This window comes from Choloepus didactylus, chromosome 4 (genome assembly GCF_015220235.1).
Source record: "Choloepus didactylus isolate mChoDid1 chromosome 4, mChoDid1.pri, whole genome shotgun sequence".
Classification (NCBI taxonomy): Eukaryota; Metazoa; Chordata; class Mammalia; order Pilosa; family Megalonychidae; genus Choloepus; species Choloepus didactylus.
This window is the reverse complement of record NC_051310.1, coordinates 100756716-100775553: the sequence shown is the minus strand read 5'-3', so window position 1 is coordinate 100775553 and position 18838 is coordinate 100756716. Positions and strand designations below refer to the sequence as shown.

The 18838-nt window shown below is 38.6% G+C and overlaps 1 protein-coding gene across 1 annotated transcript in view; it reads left to right on the top strand.

The window, feature by feature from the left end:
• NRG4 (neuregulin 4) overlaps positions 1–18838 on the top strand; it is a 202523-nt gene that overhangs the window by 45283 nt on the left and 138402 nt on the right. The window contains exon 3 of the mRNA XM_037833316.1: positions 17906–17971. Within this exon, the coding sequence (XP_037689244.1) occupies positions 17962–17971 (10 nt within the window). The 5' untranslated portion in view covers positions 17906–17961. The remainder of the gene's footprint in view (positions 1–17905; positions 17972–18838) is intronic.

Here is an 18838-nt window from a genome sequence, read left to right as displayed (position 1 = left end):
GCCCATATTTAGAGTGGAATTTTTCAAAGGTTTCATCCCCAGGTAAAAGCTTCCTTCCCTTTGTTCCTTCTCTGGGAATCTTGGTCTGTTCTGTGTGTTTTTGTTTTGCCTTTGTAATTTTTTTTTTTTTCCTTCATTTACTCTAGCTGTTTTTGCCTGGAGGACAAAGTCTGGAATGAGGGTCACCCCAGAGAGGACTTTCCAAGTCAGTATTTCCTAGCCCAAACAGGCTCAGGTATCCACAAATGGGGCATAGACCAATTCCAAAGAGCCCTGGGGAGATGGTCAGAAAAGAGGCCCAAAAGCCTTTCTGATGGCTCCCCAAAGCTGTGCTTTCCTGGCCTGCCCAGCAGCTGGCACTCTCCAGCAAACTTTTCCCCACAGCCCTAGGTAGGCCCCACTTCTTTGAATCTCCACTGCCTTTGGCCCTGTCAGGGGTGGGGTTGAAACAGTGGCATGGCCATCCCTGCCCAGGGTGGGCTGAAGGAGCTGGCAAACAGTGATCTAAACTCAACAGTCACAGCCATGATCAATACTTGACCTTGCCCCCCACCCCCCATTTGGGGGAAGAGGGCTTCCATGTCCCTTTCTGTCCCAGAAGCCAGCTAGGAACTGGGCCCAAGGAAGACCCAAGTGCTGGCAGTTGTTGCTGAGCAATTTACTCACAATTTTATACTGCAGTGTCTCAGCTTCTTTGTCATATTCTTTTCTGGATGCTATACAATGTTCCCCTGGCTTCCATAGCCCCAGAGAGTTGTTTCAGTTTCTGCCTGTCCAGTAGTTGTTTTTGGAAGGAGAGAGTACACTATGGCCCCCTACTCCATCATCTTCCATGGAAGTTCTTGGCAATAGGCTTTTTTTAAATTTTTTTTTTTTTTATTGAGATTGTTCACATACCATACAATTATCCAAAGATCCAAAGCATACAATTAGTCGCCCCCGGTACCATCACACAACTGTGCATCCATCACCACAATTAATTTTTGTTCAATTTTTAGAGCATTTTCATTACTCCAGAAAAGAAAGAAACACAAAGAACAAGAAGAAGAAGAAGAAGAAAAAAGAAAAGAATAGAAAAGAAAACTCAAATCCTCCCATATCCCTAACTACCCCCTCTCCATTGTTGACTCGTAGTATTGGTATAGTACATTTGTTACTGTTTATGAAAGAATGTTGAAATACTAACTGTAGTATATAGTTTGCAATAGGTATATTTTTTCCCTATATGCCCCTTTATTATTAACTTCTAGTTGTAGTGTCATACATTTGTTAGGCTTCATGAAAGAGATTTCTAATATTTGTACAGTTAATCTCGGACATTGCCCACCACAAGGTTTACTGTTTTATACATTCCAATCTTTTAACCTCCAACTTTCCTTCTGGTGACATACATGACTCTGAGCTTCCCCTTTCCACCACATTCATGCACCATTCAGCACTGTTAGTTATTCTCACAACATGCTACCATGACCTCTGTTCATTTCCAAACATTTAAGTTCATACTAGTTGAACATTCTGCTCATACTAAGCAACTGGTCCCCATTTGTTAGTCTCATTCTATATCTGGGCAACTTATATTTCATGTCTATGAATTTACATATTATAATTAGTTCTTATCAGTGAGACCCTGCAGTATTTGTCCTTATGTGTTTGGCTTATTTCACTCAGTATATTGCCCTCAAGATTTTGTCTTCAACCCATTATTTTTTAAGATGGTTTTGTTCACATGCCATACATTCCATCCTAAGTAAACAATCGAGGGTTCCCTGTATAGTCACATATTTATGTGTTTACCACCCTCACCATTATCTATATAAGGACATCTCCATTTCTGTTTGGGGTATGCTGTGCTTCTTGGATCTGTAATTTTATGTCTTTCATAAGAGATGGGAAATTTTCATTGATTATTTCCTCTATTGTTTCTTTTGCCCTTCTCTTCTCCTTCTGGGACACCAGTGATACTTAAGTCTTGTATTTCATTTTGTCCTTAAGTTTCTGGAGACCTTGCTCATGTTTTTCTATTCTTTTCTCCATCTGCTCCTTTGCGTGTAGGCTTTCAGGTGTTTTGTTCTCCAGTTCCTGAGTGTTTTCTTCTGCCTCTTGACATCTGCCATTGTATGTCTCCATTGTGTCTTTCATCTCTTTTGTTGTGCCTTTCATTTCCATAGATTCTGTCAGTTGTTTTTTTGAACTTTTGATTTCTGCCTTATGTATGCCTAGTGTTTTCTTTATAGCCTTTATTTCTTTTGCCATATCTTCTCTAAACTTTTTGAATTGATTTAGCATTAGTTGTTTAAATTCCTGTATCTCAGTTGAAGTGTAAGTTTGTTCCTTTGACTGGGCCATAGCTTCATTTTTCTTAGTGTAGGGTGTAGTTTTCTGTTGTCTAGGCATCTGACCTCCTAGGCCACCCCCATCAGGTCTTCCCAGATGAGAACAGGCTCAGGTCCCAGAAGGAGGAAATATTCAATATCCAGTTTCCCTGACGGTACATCTTAGAGGATTGACACACCCTGTGTTTTTCTGTCCAGCAGGAGGCACCTGTCAGTCTGTCACTCCAGACTGGTGTAAGGAGGTGTGGCCTGTGGCTATTTTCCCCCAGGCTCTGGGGTCTGGTTCTGAATGGAAGGCAGATAGTAGAGGTGGGCTCCACCTCTTTCCTCTTGGGAAGATATGCCCCCTAGAGGAATGTCATTTGCATGGAAATAGATTCTTTGTTTCTCTGATTCTGCTATTTCCACCCTTGTTTGAGTCAGAGTGCTGCGAGTTTAAAATGGCTGAGGCTTTCTCTACCATAGAGCACTGCAAGCTAAAAATGGTTGAGGCTTTCTCCACTGAGCCACCCAAGTTGAGAGAGAGAGAAAGGGACAGAAAGCCCACTTTCAGGGTCAGTCTACATCCCCCAGATTCACCTGTCAGCTAGAGATAGCACCCAATCCTTTGGGCTCCCTGTCCAGAGACAGATATGTCTCCTGACTCTCCAAGGTCAGTCATCACCAAAAGCCTCTGTCTGCTTACTGGGGATTTGCAGTCTGTACTGAGTGGTTAACATTAAAACCCTTGTTGGAGCTGGGCTGAGGTATATTCACTTTTTCAGAGAGTGCTGCTCTCTAGCACTGGGAGGCTTCCATGAGGGAGGGGCTCTCTGCTCAGGTCCGCAGTTCTTACTTACAGATTTTATGCTGCGATCTCGGGCATTCCTCCCAATTCAGGTTAGTGTATGATGAGGGGACAGTGACGTTTGTCTCCCCACAGTTATTCTGGATTATTTACTAGTTGTTCCTGTTGTTTATTAGTTGTTCCAGGGAGACTAACTAGCTTCCACTCTTCTCTATGCTGCCATCTTAGCTCCTGTCTAGCAATAGGCTTTATTTAATTTAATTTTTTTTATTTATTGAGATATAGTCACATACCATGCAGTCGTACAAAACAAAGCATACATTCAGTTGTTCACAGTACCATTATATAGTTGTGCATTCATCACCAAAATTAATTTTTGGCATTTTCATTACCACACACACAAAAATAATAAGAATAAAAATTAAAGTGAAAACGAACAATTAAAGTAAAAAAGAACACTGGGTGCCTTTTTTTTTTCCTTCCCCCATTTTTCTACTCATCCATCCATAAACAAGACAAAGGGGAGTATGGCCCATATGGCTTTCCCAATCCCATTGTCACCCCTCATAAGCTACATTTTTATACAATCATCCTCAAGATTCATGGGTTCTGGGTTGTAGTTGATAGTTTCAGGTATTTACTGTTAGTATTCTAATACATTAGAACCTAAAAAGGGTTGTCTACATTGTGCATGCCCCCCAGAGTGACCTCTTGGCTCCTTTTGGAATCTCTCTGCCACTGTAGCTTATTTCATTTCCTTTCACATCCTCCTTTTGGTCAAGAAGATGTTCTCCATCCCATGATGCCAGGTCTAGATTCCTCCCTGGGAGTCATATTCTATGTTGTCAGGGGGATTCACTCCCCTGGGTGTCAGATCCCATGTAGTGGGGAGGGCAGTGATTTCACCTGCCAAGTTGGCTTAGCTAGAGAGAGAGGGCCACATCTGAGCAACAAAGAAGCATTCAAGAGGAGACTCTTAGGCACAGTTATAGGGAGGCCTAGCCTCTGTTTTGCAGCAACATTCTTGCCAAGGGCAAGTCCTGTGGTAGAGGGCTAAGCCCATCAAACCACCAGTCCCCTATGTCTGTGAGCACATCAGCAACCATTGAGGTGGGGGAGCCCAACACCCCTGCATTCTCCACCAGGTCAAGGGGGCTCTGCATATTTTTTTCATTGTTTTTTTTTTAAATTAACTTTTTTTTAAAATCAACTATATAAAAAAAATTAAAAAAAACATACAATTAAAAAAAAAGCATTTCAAACAAACCATAACAAGGGAGTCCAATATGTTCCTACTCTACCTCAAGAAAATAAGCTAATATAGCAACATTTCTGTGAACTTTGTCCTACCATACCCCTCAGAAATTAACAAACCATAGTCATTCCTGGGCATTCCCAGAACATTAAATTTACCCATGATAGCATATCTCTTTTTATTGGGTTATTGTTTCCCCTTCATTAATTGCTCTCTATTGCTAGTTCCCCTAAATTCTATATTATAAACCATTTATTTTAGGAGTGTGTTGTTTAACCTCTAGGTGTTTGTGAATTTTCAAAGTCTCTGATGGTTATTGACTTCTAATTGTATTCCACTGTGGTCAGAGAATGTGCTTTGAATAATTTCAATTTTTTTTAAAAACTTATTGAGGCTTGTTTTATGTCCCAGCATATGGTCTATTCTGGAGAAATTTCTGTGATCACTAGAGAAGAATGTGTATCCTGGTGATTTGGGATGTAATGTTCTATATATGTCTGTTAAATCAAATTCATTTATCAGATTGTTTAGGTTTTCAACTTCCTTATTGGTATTCTGTCTGACTGATCTATCTATAAGAGAGAGTGATGTGTTGAAGTCTCCCACAATTATTGTGGAAACATCCATTGCATCCTTCAGTTTTGCCAGTGTTTGTCTCATGTATTTTGTGGCACCATGATTGGGTGCATAAACATTTATGGTTATTATTTCTTCTTGTTGAATTGCCCCCTTTATTAGTATGTAGTGGCCTTCTTTTGTCTCTCATAACATCCTTGCATTTAAAGTCTATTTTATCTGAGATTAATATTGCTACTCCTGCTTTCTTTTGTCTGTAGCTTGCATGAAATATTTTTTCCCATCCTTTCACTTTCAATTTCTTTGTGTCCCTGTGTCTAAGATGAGTCTCTTGTATGCAACATATTGATGGTTCATATTTTTTGATCCATTCTGCCAATCTATATCTTTTAATTGGAGAGTTTAATCCATTTACATTCAGCGTTATTACTGTGAAGGCATTTCTTGAATCAGCCATCCTATCCTTTGGTTTATGTTTGTCAGATATATTTTTTCCCCTCTCTCTCTTAATGTCCTTTAATGAAACAATATTGAATCTTTTTACTACTGAGCCGTTCTCCATATCTCTCTCTCCTTTCTTTGTTTCTCTGTTGGTAGGGCTCGCTTTAGTCTCTGAAGTAAGGCAGGTCTTTTATTAGCAAAATCTCTCAGCATTTGTTTGTCTGTGAAAAATTTAAGTTCTCCCTCAAATTTGAAGGATAGTTTTGCTGGATAAAGCACTATTGGTTGGAAATTTTTCTCTCTCAGAATTTTAAATATGTCATGCCACTGCCTTCTCACCTCCATGGTGGCCACTGAATAGTCACTACTTAGTCTTATGTTGTTTCCTTTGTATGTGGTGAATTGCTTTTCTCTTGTTGCTTTCAGAACTTGTTCCTTCTCCTCAGTAGTTGACAGTCTGATCAGAATATGTCTTGGAGTGGGTTTATTTGGATTTATTCTATTTGGAGTTTGCTGGGCATTTACACTTTGTGTATTTATATTGTGTAGAAGGTTGGGGAAGTTTTCCCCAAAAATTTCTTTGAATACTCTTCCTACACCTTTACCCTTCTCTTTGCCTTCTGGAACACCAATGAGTCTTATATTTGGACATGTTATTTTATTTATCAATCCCTGAGGTCCATTTTGATTTTTCCCCCATTCTTTCTTTTGTTCTTTCATTTTCCGTTCTGTGGCCCTCGAGGTTGCTGAGTCGTTGTTCAGCTTCCTCTAGTCTTGTACTATGAGTATCCAGAATCTATTTTTTTTATTTACTCTTGCAATTTCTTCTTTGTGCTCTTCTATGACCTTCTTCATGTCCTTTATATCCTGTGCCATGTTTTTCTTCATGTCCTTTATATCCTGTGCCATGCTCTCATTGTTTGTCTTTAGTTCTTTGATTAATTGCTCCAATTACTGTGTCTCCTCTGATCTTTTGATTTGGATGTTTGGTTTTGGGTTATCCATATCATCTGGTTTTTTCATATGCTTTAAAATTTTCTGTTGTTTTTGCCCTCTTGGCATTTGCTTTACTTGATAAGGTTCTTTTAGGACATGTAGGATTATTCAAAGCCTAATCTCTAGTTTGTCAGATCTACAGCTTGGTGGCATATACTTTCTCTAGCTAACCAGCAGATAGCTTCCGTGAGTCACCTATTCCTCTCAAGTCAGTTCTCCCCAACTTTGTCTTTATGGTGTGTGGGGGTCTGATTCTTGTGGGGTCCAATTGGTGCACCAAGTTTGGGTGTGTTGTTGGTGCTGTCCGCCCTGAATGTGGGGTGTATATCTGAGCAGTTAGGGAGGGAGGGCAGCTTTAATAATCAAACCTCCCAGGAGTTCCTGGAGATTTAAGGCTATTACAAGGGTCTAAACCTTCATTTCAGTTTCGCCAGATTGTCTCTGCCGCTGACCCACAAGTCCTTTGTATTGGCGTATGGTCCCTGGGATTTCTGAGTGGGTTCCTCTTCCAAGCCGTGCCCTCCTAGGGCCTCTGCTGAGGGAAGGTTGTGCTACGTCACAAGTGTGCACTGTCCCTCAAGGGAAGTTCTGGGCCCCCGGGCCATGTAGGTATGTTCCCAGCCTGCTGTAAGGATGGCTGAATGGGGCGTGTTAATTTCCCCCTTTTCGCACAGCTCTGCCTTTCCAGCTCTGGGACAATTAGCTGTGAGTGCGCGAAAGGCTGTTGTCCACACCCAATATTGTGGCGTGTGTGCTTGTTGCTGGAAACACTTCTTGTCACACTGGGTTTTTTGGCGCAGCTCTGGGCTATGGTTCCTGCGCCGGGCAGGAGCTTTCCCAGCCTGCCAGGAAGATGGCTGCAAGGGGAGTGGTTATTTTCTCCTTTTGACTCACCTCTGCCTTCCTTGCTCCAAGACAATTAGCAGCGGGTGTGCGAAAGGCTATCTTCTATGCTAGATATTGAGGTGTTTGCACAGCCCGTTCCTGCCACGCTGCACTGTGCGGTTCTTGCTGCCATATCTGCAGCCGCTTTTGGCTTTTTTAAAAAAGAACTGGTCTGCCTCCAAACACCAACCCATGGTTTCCCCACACCTCAGTGTGGCTGCTGGATATTCAGCAGGCTTACTCACTCATTTCAGAACGCAGACTCCTGGTTTCACCAAGTGCATGGTCCCTGTGGATTTAGCAGACCTTGTCCAGCTGGTGCATCGCTGGAACTGGTGTTCTGGGTCACTTTATGGCTTTTATGTAGTATTTTTCACAGAGGTGTTTTGTTGCCCTGTCTCTCCTAGCCGCCATCTTAGGTTCTCTTCTGGCAGTAGGCTTTTAATGGTCATTATTCAAGGGTGTGTTCACCTAATGAAACTTCTGTTGTAAACACAAGAATCTTTGTGGTTGGATCACCACCTTCTATGTTTGTGGATGTAGCCTGAGTAGTCCTAGAGCCATGGGCTTCTCCTCCCTGGGTCCTGTGGGAATGATGGGTTGTGCATTTTTATCCATTCTGCCAATCTCTACCTTTTGACTGGAGAATTTAGTCTATTTACATTTAAAGTCACCATTGATAATACAGGACTTTGTTCTGCCATTTGCTATTTAGCCTTTTTAAGTCTTACAGCTTTTTTGTCCCTCACTTCTGTTTAAGGCTACTTTTATGTTTATTTGATTTTTTGTTTTGTACCATATTGAGTGACTTCTCATTTCTTTCTGGATATATTTTTCATCTATTTTACTTGTAGTTGCTGTGGGGCCAAAATTTAACATCCTAAATATTTAGCAATCATATTTGGTTTGGTTCCAACTTACCTTCAAAAGCGCACACATACAGTTTTCCTATACCCTTCTATCTGCCACCCTTTTTTGTACTTGTTACCACTTATATCCTTGTACATGGCATGTCTGAAACTAGAGATTTATCATTACTTTTTATACATTTGTATTTTAGCACCTGTAGAAGTAAGAAGTAGAGTTACATACCAAACAATGCAAAACTGTAATAATACTGGCATTTATAATTACCTAAATGGTTATCATTACTGCAAGTCTTTATTCCTTTATGCTGCTTTGAGCCACTACTAGTGTCCTTTCTTTTTAGTCTGAAGAATTCTTGTTAGTATTACTTGTAGGACAGGTCAAGAGGTGATAAACTTGCACAGATTTTGTTTATCTGAGAATGTCTTAATCTCTCCCTCATTTTTGAAAGAAAGTCTCATCGGATATAAAATGCTTGGTTGGCAGTGTTTTCTTTCAGCACTTTAAGAATGTCAACCCATTGCTTTCTTACCTCCATGGTTTCTGATAAGAAAGCAGAACTTAATCTAATTTCGACTCCCTTGTATATAACACATTGCTTTTCTCTTACAGCCTTCAGAACTTTCTCTTTATCCTTTGCCTTTGATAGATTGACCCCCATGTATCTGGGCATATTTCTCTTCAAGCTTATCCTGTTTGGTGTTTGTTGGGCTTCTTGGAAGTGCATATTCACATTGGAAGTTTTCTGCCATTGTTTTTAAAATACTCTTTCTGCCCTTGTTTCTCTTTCTTCTCCTTCTGGGACTCCCATAATGCATATATTGTACGCTTGATGGTGCCCCAGAGGTGTCTTAGGCTGCTTTTGCTTTCAGTAACTTTTTTTCTTTCTGCTCCTCAGCCTGACTCATTTCAAGTGTCTTGTTTTCAAGTTTGCTGGTTCTTTCTCCTGCCAACTCCAACTGCCTTGGTAACTCTTCTGGGAATTTTTCATTTCAGTTACTGTAGTCTTCAACTCCAATAGTTCTGTTTGGTTCCTTTTTAAAATTCTGTCTCTTTACTAAGATTCTCATACTGTTCATTCATTATTTTCCTCTTATCCTTTAATTTTTCCTCTGTATTTTCCTTTATCCTCTTGAGCATTTAAAAAATTTTCTTTTTTTATAGGCTGTGTTCAGTATATTCACATTCTGGTCTTCTTTATTGGTGTTTTGTGGATTTTTATCCTCCTCCTTTTGATGGGCCATGATTTATTATTTCTGTGTTTGCCTTGTACCTTTTCGTTGCACACTGTAAATTTTAATATTTTAAAATGTTAACTCTAGGATTTATTCCCTGAGATGTCTGTTTCTTAATTTTTGTAGCAGCTGCTGCTAAGACAGAGATTTTTTTTTGTTTCAGCCTTCCTATCAGGAAGGTCTCCCCAAGGCAAATGCAGTATGTAGGGTTTTCCCCATCTTTCTGGGCCTCTGTCTTGCTCTGGAATTTTGCTTGTTAGTTGTTTTGGAGTTCCCCTGTTTAAGGGAGTTTTGTTGTCCTCTCTGTTCCCCAGGAGACAGACCTCCCTCTCCTTGGTGTTTAATGCTGGGAAGCCTTTGCCCCAGACTGTCTGACTCTATCGTTTCTCATATTCCTTCCGTTGTCTCAAGCTGCTTTTGACTGGAGGGTAAATTCTTGGAGGAGGGCTTGCCAGAGAGGACTTTCCCAGTTAGTCTATCCCAGCCAAAACTGGGCCAGGGCCCCACAAAGGGGGCACAGACCAGGTCCAAAATGCCCTTGGGGAGGGGATCAGGAAGGGCGCCAATTGCTCCTCTAATAGCTCATGAAGCCCGAGGTTTCCTGGCCTGCTCGACAAATGCAGCCCTTCAGCTTGCTCTTCCCAGCAGCCCTGAGGAAGTACAGCATCCTCAAATCTCCACCCATGCTGCCCCGGTCCAGGGTGGGCTGAAACAGTGGCTGTCCTCAGAGCTGGGCCCCCAGTGATCTGAATTCGCTAATCAAAAGCTGTGATCAGTGATTGGCCATGCCCACCCCTGGTCTTGGTGAAGAGGATTTTTATGCTAGTAAGGGCCTGGTGGCCTGCTGTGAGAGTGGGGGATGGGTGCCATTAGCCACTGCTTTCTCCAAAGCAATTTACTGTTCTTTACTATAATTTATCAGCCTTTTCCTCCTGCTTTTCCCTTGATACTGTACCATGTTGTTTTGGCCTCTGGGGTTTCAAAATAGTTGTTTCAGACAGTTCCTGCCTGTATAACAGTTGTTTTGGTGGAAAGACAGAGTCCTGAAGCTCCCTTCTCTGCCATCTTTCCCACCCTCAATCAATCTTCTTAATCTTAACCTTTGGTTTTGGGTATTTTTCCTGGAACAACATAGAGTTGTCTCTGTTGTTCTTGCCATAGTCATGAGGTTTTGTCTTTTATGATAGGTACTTATATCATTAATTATATTTATTGTAATATGTTTATCTCCATTCTGTTACCTTATTTTATATAACTCTTAAATTCCTCCTTGATTCTTGTAACATTTGCTATATAATTTCTTTCTTTTAATTTTCTCTAGTATTTTGTAATAAGGTTTGCTATTAATTCTACTAATGGTTACTTTTACCCACAAAGTTCTCTCCCATTTGTAGTTCTCTGTCAGTCAAGTGAGCGATAGTGATAACTGGTTTTGTGGCTGAAGATGGTGAAACGAGCACATGAGTTACGCTCTTATTTCTACATAAATCCCATTAATTAAGAGTAGTGAGATATGAAAAGGAGTAGACTTGAAATGGCAAAGATAAAAGGAAAGGGGGAGCTAGGGGTCACCAGTAGTCATGTGACTTTACTGATTTTGGAAGATTGAAAACACATATTGGTGGATTGAACAGTGTAGAAAGCTACAACTCAGAATATGCTTTGAGGAGGCTGCAGTGAAATGAGACATTTTTTTCCCCCAGAAAGACTTCAGGTTTAGTTTTAGCAGGCAGAATGGAGAGGAAGAGTTTGGGGGAGGGAGCAGAGTAACTGAAGATCAGCATATGTCTTAGTTTGCCAGGGCTTCTATGACAATAATACAGAGTGTGTTGGCTTAAACAACAGGAATTTATGGTCTCACAGTTTGTGAGGCTAGCAGTCCAATATCGAGGTATCGCCAGGCCATGGTTTTTTCCAGCATCGGTAGCATTCTGGTGATAGTTCACCATCAGTCCTTGACATTCCTTAGCTTGTCTGTGCATCTTTGCCTCTGTCACAAGCAATCTCTCTCTGCTTCTCTGACTTCTGACTGCATGCAAATTTCCTCTGCTTACAAAAACTTCAACCATAACCATATTGGATTAAGGCCCACCCTGATTCAATTTGGCCTCACCAAAATAGGATCTTTGAATGTTCTATGCCCAAATGAGTCCTCACCTTAATGATAACATTTTCAAAGGTCCTATTTACAAAGGGGGTGTGCTGGTTTGGATGTATTACATCCCCCAAAATGCCATTATCTTTGATGCAATCTTGTGTGGGCAGGAAACCGTGCCTGTAACTGATTTAATGGGATCTTGTACTTAACTATTGTTACTCAAATGATTTAAGCTTTTGTGATATTGTGATTGGGTGAATGTATTTTGTGTATGGAAAGATCATGTCATTTTGCGGTCCAGGGGGTGGAATGTGCTGGTTTGGATGTATTATATCCCACCCCAAGCACCGTTATGTCTGATGCAGTCTTGTGTGGGCAGGAAACGTATTAGTGTTGATTGGGTTGGAGACTTTTTGATTGGATGTTTCCATGGAGATGTGATCACTCAACTGTGGGCGAGATCTTTCATTGGATAATTTCCATGGAGGTGTGGCCCCGCTCATTCAGCATGGGCCTTGATTAGTTTACTGGAGCCCTATATAAGTTCAGATAGAAGGAGCGAGCTTGCTACAGCCAAGAGGGACACTTTGAAGAACTCACAGGAGCTGAGAGAGGACATGCAGATGAGAGACAGTTTGAAGATGGCTGTTGAAAGCAGACTCTTGCTCCAGAGAAGCTAAGAGAGGACAAATGCCCCAAGAGCAACTGAGAGTGACATTTTAAAGAAGAGCTGTGGCCTAGAGAGGAACGTTCTGGGAGAAAGCCATTTTGAAATGCAACTGGGGAGCAAGCAGATGCCAGCCACGTGCCTTCCCACCTGAGAGAGGTTTTCCGGATGCCATTGGCTATCCTCCAGAAGGTACCCAATTGTTGATGCGTTACCTTGGATACTTTATGGCCTTAAGACTGTAACTGTGTAACTAAATAAACCCCATTTTATAAAAGCCAATCTATTTCTGGTGTTTTGCATTCTGGCAGCATTAGCAAACTAGAACAGAGGGTTCACACCCATGGGATCTGGTGTGGACTTGAACATGTCTTTTATGGAGGACGAGAGTCAATCCCCAACAGTATACAAATTACTCTAATAACAGCCCCCACCCACCTCTTCTGCCATGCAGTCAGGGATATACTCCCAAGGTAAAAAGAATTCTCTTTTCTAAAGAAAGTAAATGAAACCTTATCAGTGCTAGGACTTACAATATGGTTGTTGACTCTGGAACAGGGGTTGGCAAACTTTCTGTAACTGGTCAGATGGTAAGCATTTAGACTTTGTAAACCACATAAGGTTATGGTGTTATGGTTTCGGTGGCATAGCCCTCTGTTGTGTGTGTATGTGTACAATCCTTTAAAAATGCAAAATACGTTTTAGCTCAAGGGTCATAAGAAACAATCTTTCCTGTGGCCTGTAATATGCTGACACCCTCCTCTACTCTAAGGTTCTCCTCATTCTGTCATCTGATAGCCGCACCGACTGATAGCTGGCTTCTTAATAGCTCCCTCCGAAAATAAACCTGCCAAATGTCCTACGCAGGTACATAGAGCACATAATCGTGCTTCCAGTTTAGGGTGTGAGGTCTATTGGAAAAAAGACCTACTTACACAACAGCAAAGGAATTCACACCTGTTATCTAGAATAATCAACCAAGTATTGCATTTTTAAATATGAACAGACAACTAAGGCCTATCAGATATTTGAGGAAAAGCAAAGTAAGAGACCAAGATAAACAGAAAAACTGTTCCTGGAAGGAAGTAATACAATTCAGGGAATCAAAGAAAATGTGGAGATTTCTAACCAGTATTTCTAATCAGTATACTGTGAGAGATTCAAGATGCTGTTGCATCCCTAAAACAAGAATACAAACAGCTGCAGAAAGTGAATAATAAGAGAATAAAGAACTCTTTACAAATTAAAAAAATATGTTTGCTAAACTTAAAAAAAGCCAGTGGCAGGGATAAAATGTACAGTTGAAAACACAAATCTCCCAGAATACTGATTTTTAAAAAACATGGAATAAAAATAGGACAAAATATAGAGGCAAAGGGGGAAAATCTAGGGTGCCCAATATCCATAGGAATTTTATAATGGAGGGGAAGAAATTATCAAAATAGATGACTTTTTCAAGGCTTGAGGAATATGGACTTTCAGATAGAAAGGGACCCAATGAGTGTCTATCACTACTGGAGAAAAAATTTTATGAGGATGAAACTAGGTATCATTTCTCTCTCTCTCTCTCTCTCTCTCTCTCTCTCTCTCTCTCTCTCTCTCATACACACATCTATACACACACACACATACACACACACTCTCACCCTGAGCTAATTCATTCACATAAATGTCTTTACCCACTACCTGTGGGCTTTTGTGTTCCAAATTTCTTTTCTATAACCTGATTGCTTTCCTAAATGCAAGGACAACATTCTCAGAAATCTCCTCCTGCCTGTCCCAGTAGCACTTGAATTTTAACATGTCCAAAATGAAATCATTATCTTACTCATGTAGTCTGTTTCTATATTACTTTATATGCTTTTTTACAGCCCTATTGAAATAAATATAGAAATATAGCTCTATAAAATTCACCTGTTTTAAGTATACAATTCAAAGACTTTTAGTAAATTTACAGCTGTGCAACCATCTCCACAATCCAATTTTTTTAAATATTTCAGTCACTCAAATGCTCATGCTCATTTGTAGTCATTTCAAATATCCACTGCCAGCCGCAGGCAACTTTAATCTGCTTTCTTTCTCTCTAGATTTGCCCTTTCTATATATACATGCCCTTTCTATATATATTGAAAAATATGTGGTCTTTTGTGACTGGCTTCTTCCACTTGGCATAATGTTTTGAAGGTCATCCATGTTGTAGCATGCATCAATACTTCATTCCATTTTATTGCTGAATTGTATTCCATTGCATGGCTGTACCACATTTTGTCTATTCATTCATCAGATGATGGACATTTGAGTTGTTCCCCCAGTTAGAGCCATTATGAATAATGCTCCTATAGAAATTTGCATACAAGTCTGTATGTACGCAACATATATTTCCATTTCTCTTGGACACATTCAGGTACTAAATTTATGTTTAACTTTTTAAGAAACTGCCAAACTATTTTCCAAGGTGGCTGCACCATTTTGCAGTCCCATCAGCAGTATATGATGGTTCCAATTTCTCCATATCCTTGTCAGCACTTCTTAATGTCTGCCTTATTGATTATAGCCAGTCTAGTGGGTGTGAAGCAGTATCTCATTGTGGTTTTAATACACATTTCTCCAGTGACTAGTCCTTTACTGGTTACTAATTTCAGAAATTGACAGTTATTCTTGACTTTTCTTTCTTACCCTGTTCACCCATTCTGTGGGGTGTATCTTTTAAGTATATGTTTAATTACCCTTTTCCTTTATCATAATTCCCATTTATTTCTTCACTACTGTTAATTATTAAAATAGCCTTCAAACTGTTTTCTCTGATATTTGTTCCTCTGCAGTTTCCAGTCTACTTTCCACACTACCGTCAAAATGAATTTTCTAAAATGCAGTTGTAGTCATGTCACTCCTTTGCTAAAAAGCATTTCAAAGGCTCTCCCGTTGCCTTTAAGATAAAGCTCATGATCTTGACCTCACTTCTTTTCTACTATCCTCACGACTCTATCCCACCATCCACCCTCCTTCCAACCCACACACGCACTGAACCACACACACTCTGCAAACATACTGGCCTGCTGATACACCTGTATTATCTAAACACACTAGAACTGTCTTTCCTCTGTGCCTTTTCTGTGTACAAACTCCTACTCATCCTCAGGGCTTGGCACAAATACTCCTTCCTCTTGGAAACTTCCTTAACAGCTAAGCATTTTGTGTGTGTGTGCTAAAATAGTGACATATAAAATGTCTATGAGGATATATTAGATCGAGTCACCTAAAACCGTCAGTTATGTAAATCAAAATATGGTTTATGTGAGTCAACCTAAAACATTGCTGTAATTACTTGTTTGTGCCTGTCGTTTCTCCACCCAGCGAGAGACTGTCATTTTTTTGGGTAGTAGGCCACTTAGCCTTCTTATCTGTTGATAGATGGATAGACAAATAAATTGTTAAAGACCGAGGCTTTTGTGTGGAGTGGAATGTTAGCTTAAAAATCATCATGTTTTCCACTTTTGAATCACATGACCCTAAAGGTTAAGTTATTTGCATTGTGCAAAAAAATAATCTATACAAAACCAAGTGCCATGATATCTCTAATTATATCTTGAATATCAGGGGTGAACTCACACATTATTACCTCCCATATACAATTTAGTGGTAATTTTCATATTAGTGGTGAGCATAATAGTTGCAGAGTTCAAATAAAATAATAAAGGATACTGACATTTTATAAAAGCGTCATTTTAAAATTCAGACACTGCAAGCTAAATGTACATGTGTAATGATTATGGCTATGTAAAAATTGCCTTTAAGTAGTAGATAATATGTGATAGTGGAAATAATTTTTCAGACTGGGATTATATGAGTTTTTAAAATACTTCTTTAAAAAAACAAAACAAATGGGCCTAGTTTGAGTGTTTTACATCAATCAAATAGTAATATTGTCTACATTAACCAGTTTTAAAAAAGACAACCATAAATGCTTGGCATACTTTAGATAATTATATGATGAAGAACCCAGTACCTATTTTTTTTAAATTATAGTTTTAGTCAATATTTTTAAATTTTTTATGATTTTTTTAAACTCATAGTTTTCCTTGATACATATTATAGCTTTACAATAGTTTGTTGGTAGTTACACTGCCATTAGTATTAGTTGAGTTCAATGATTATTATTCATTTCAAATTGAACATGTATTATATTTTCTATTATAGCTATTACCTATTTTCATTTTTACAAATTCTTTCAGCCATCACATATACATTTTTATGTGATATGTAAGGAAATTCCTATTTTTAAAAATCTCCTGGAACACTTGTTGATTAGCTCAACATTAAAATTCCTTTTAAAATTCCTTTGTGCACAAATTTACACAATACTCTTTAATTATTCAGACATGCAAAGATTAAGTAAGAAGTCTAAAGAATGTGGTTTACTTGATAATTTAAAAAGTCAAACAGTGATTTAGGAGTCCTACTTAGTACAACTCCTTTTCTAAGTAAAATTCGGCTCCATTCGCTACCCCGAACACGTGGATCAATGGAGGCGTTCCCTCGGCTGGTGCGTGACCTCTGGGCACACCTTCGCTTTGTCTCAGCTTCGCCCACGCCACAAACTGCAACCATATAAATCAGGTTTTTGACATCAGTTAGAAAATGCAAGTCACAGCTGCTGTAGTTTGCAGTATTCAAAAAGTTTTGAAACGCTGCATAGCCAACAAATGTGTGTGTGTGTGTGTGTGTGTGTGTGTGAATATCAGTTTCTATTGAGGTAAGCCCCGTTTATTTGGAAGAAGGAAACTCATACGTTGAGCCAGTGATTGTTTCACATTAAATTTGAGGAGGTTTAATGCTTTGTCTCTCTCTGCCTGTCTCCCTCCTCCCCCTCGCCCTCTCTGCTTGTCTGTATAAGAGCAGAGTGATAGGCTTTGGGAGAAGACCTTGACATCACACCTGTGTTAGTAGGAAGCTGTTGATTCAGATTTCTGTTACAAGGTCTTTGTGTTTAAGTCAGGAGTGAGTCCCCTTTGTAAACCTGAGTTCAGAGCTTGTCATAACGTAAGTATAAATCCTTTGTCTCTTCAAATATGTTTTTAATTTCTTTGTTTTCGTTATAGTAGTTAACTTCACACATAGGTGTGTTGCATTAGCTACTTTGCTTTGCCAGATGCCAGACATTTTTTAAAAGAAAGGCGTGTGTGGATTGGTAAATGTAATGTGCGATCTGCAGGAAACTCGAAAGTACCTTTATAAAAAATGGTTTAAAGGTTCTTTAGAGAGGTACAAATTTTAACAGCTTTTAAAGATTTTTCTGTAGTGTTTTTGGCCATTTTCAAACAAACTGAAAAGTTGGAAGCAATTGAGTCTACTTTAAAAAAAAGCAAAAAAGTCAATTCAGGTCATTCAGTTTTATTTATCGACTCATGTCTTGTGTATATAATCTCATGTAGTATACTACATTAACAGTGTTTATTGAAAGTAAAACTTCTTAGTTTTTTCTCCAGAGAGGGATTTAAGATTACATTAAATTACTTCGGTAGTAATTTACATTTAATGCATTTATACTGTTTAGTGTTGACCTTTCAGTTTTATCTGTTAAGAATTTTTATTAATATGTAATAAATATCTAAACAATAAATACTCTAACCAAATACTTTATCGTTAGTATAAAAATGTCTTAATTATTTGCAACTTTTAAAAAGTATTGCTATTAGAATATTTGATATTTGATAATGCTCCAAAAAGAAGACGTTTCCTAAATTATTAATTTTAAACTATTTTAGGTGCTGTTTTTCAACCCTAATCTTTTGAACAAGAATGAAACTATTTAAAAATTAAGATGACAACAGGTAATTTCTTACAAGTTTAGACTTTTGTCAATGTGTGTCACATAGCAATAGGACAAAAAAATTAATGTATATTAACACAAGGCTATATTTTCCCCTACTGAATTTGTTAAAAAACTCTGAAATATTCTGGTTTTGAAAGACATCCTTTGTAGCATGACTATTTTATTTTAGACTTGTGTGTTTCATTGCTTTTTACAGACTGGCAAATTGCTAGGTTACTCTGATATCAAGTCAAATAATAAGTAAATGAAATTAGAATAAAAATAGATTCACAGATAGTGATTCAGGTTAGATGAGTTTTCTTCACTGGTAAAATACTAGGTGTTCAGACATGTCTGGTTATAATTCAGTTAAAAACAAGGACATTAATTTCAGCTACAAGAAGCAATTTATTTTAAAGTTACAGTCCACCCTCAGTGGAACATGCTAATAAAATGTTAAGTGGGATTTTGTTAGCTAAATTATTCCTGAAAAATTGTAAGCATTATCTTATTAAAAGTTATTTGATAATAAAGAAGCATGGCATTGAGTAAGAAAGAAAAATCTAAAATAATTAGTTTGGGTTGTTTTACTTTACTTTTTTTCTAGTTAAATTCTTTGTAATTCTGTTTTCTTCTTTATATTTTTATATTTTTATAGTTATAATGATATTGAAATAGATCCTACTCAATTCTAAAGAAAAAATTTCAAATTTTAATTTCAAAATTTGTGGAGATTTCTGGCTCATAGCAATTATATCTTATCAACAGGTATAAGTATCTTAGTGACAAATAAATGTCAGGTAATTAAAAAAAATTAGTATACTATTTTTTTTTCAATGCCGAGTTGGATGCCAAATTGGAGCAATGCCACTTTCTTCTTCATATT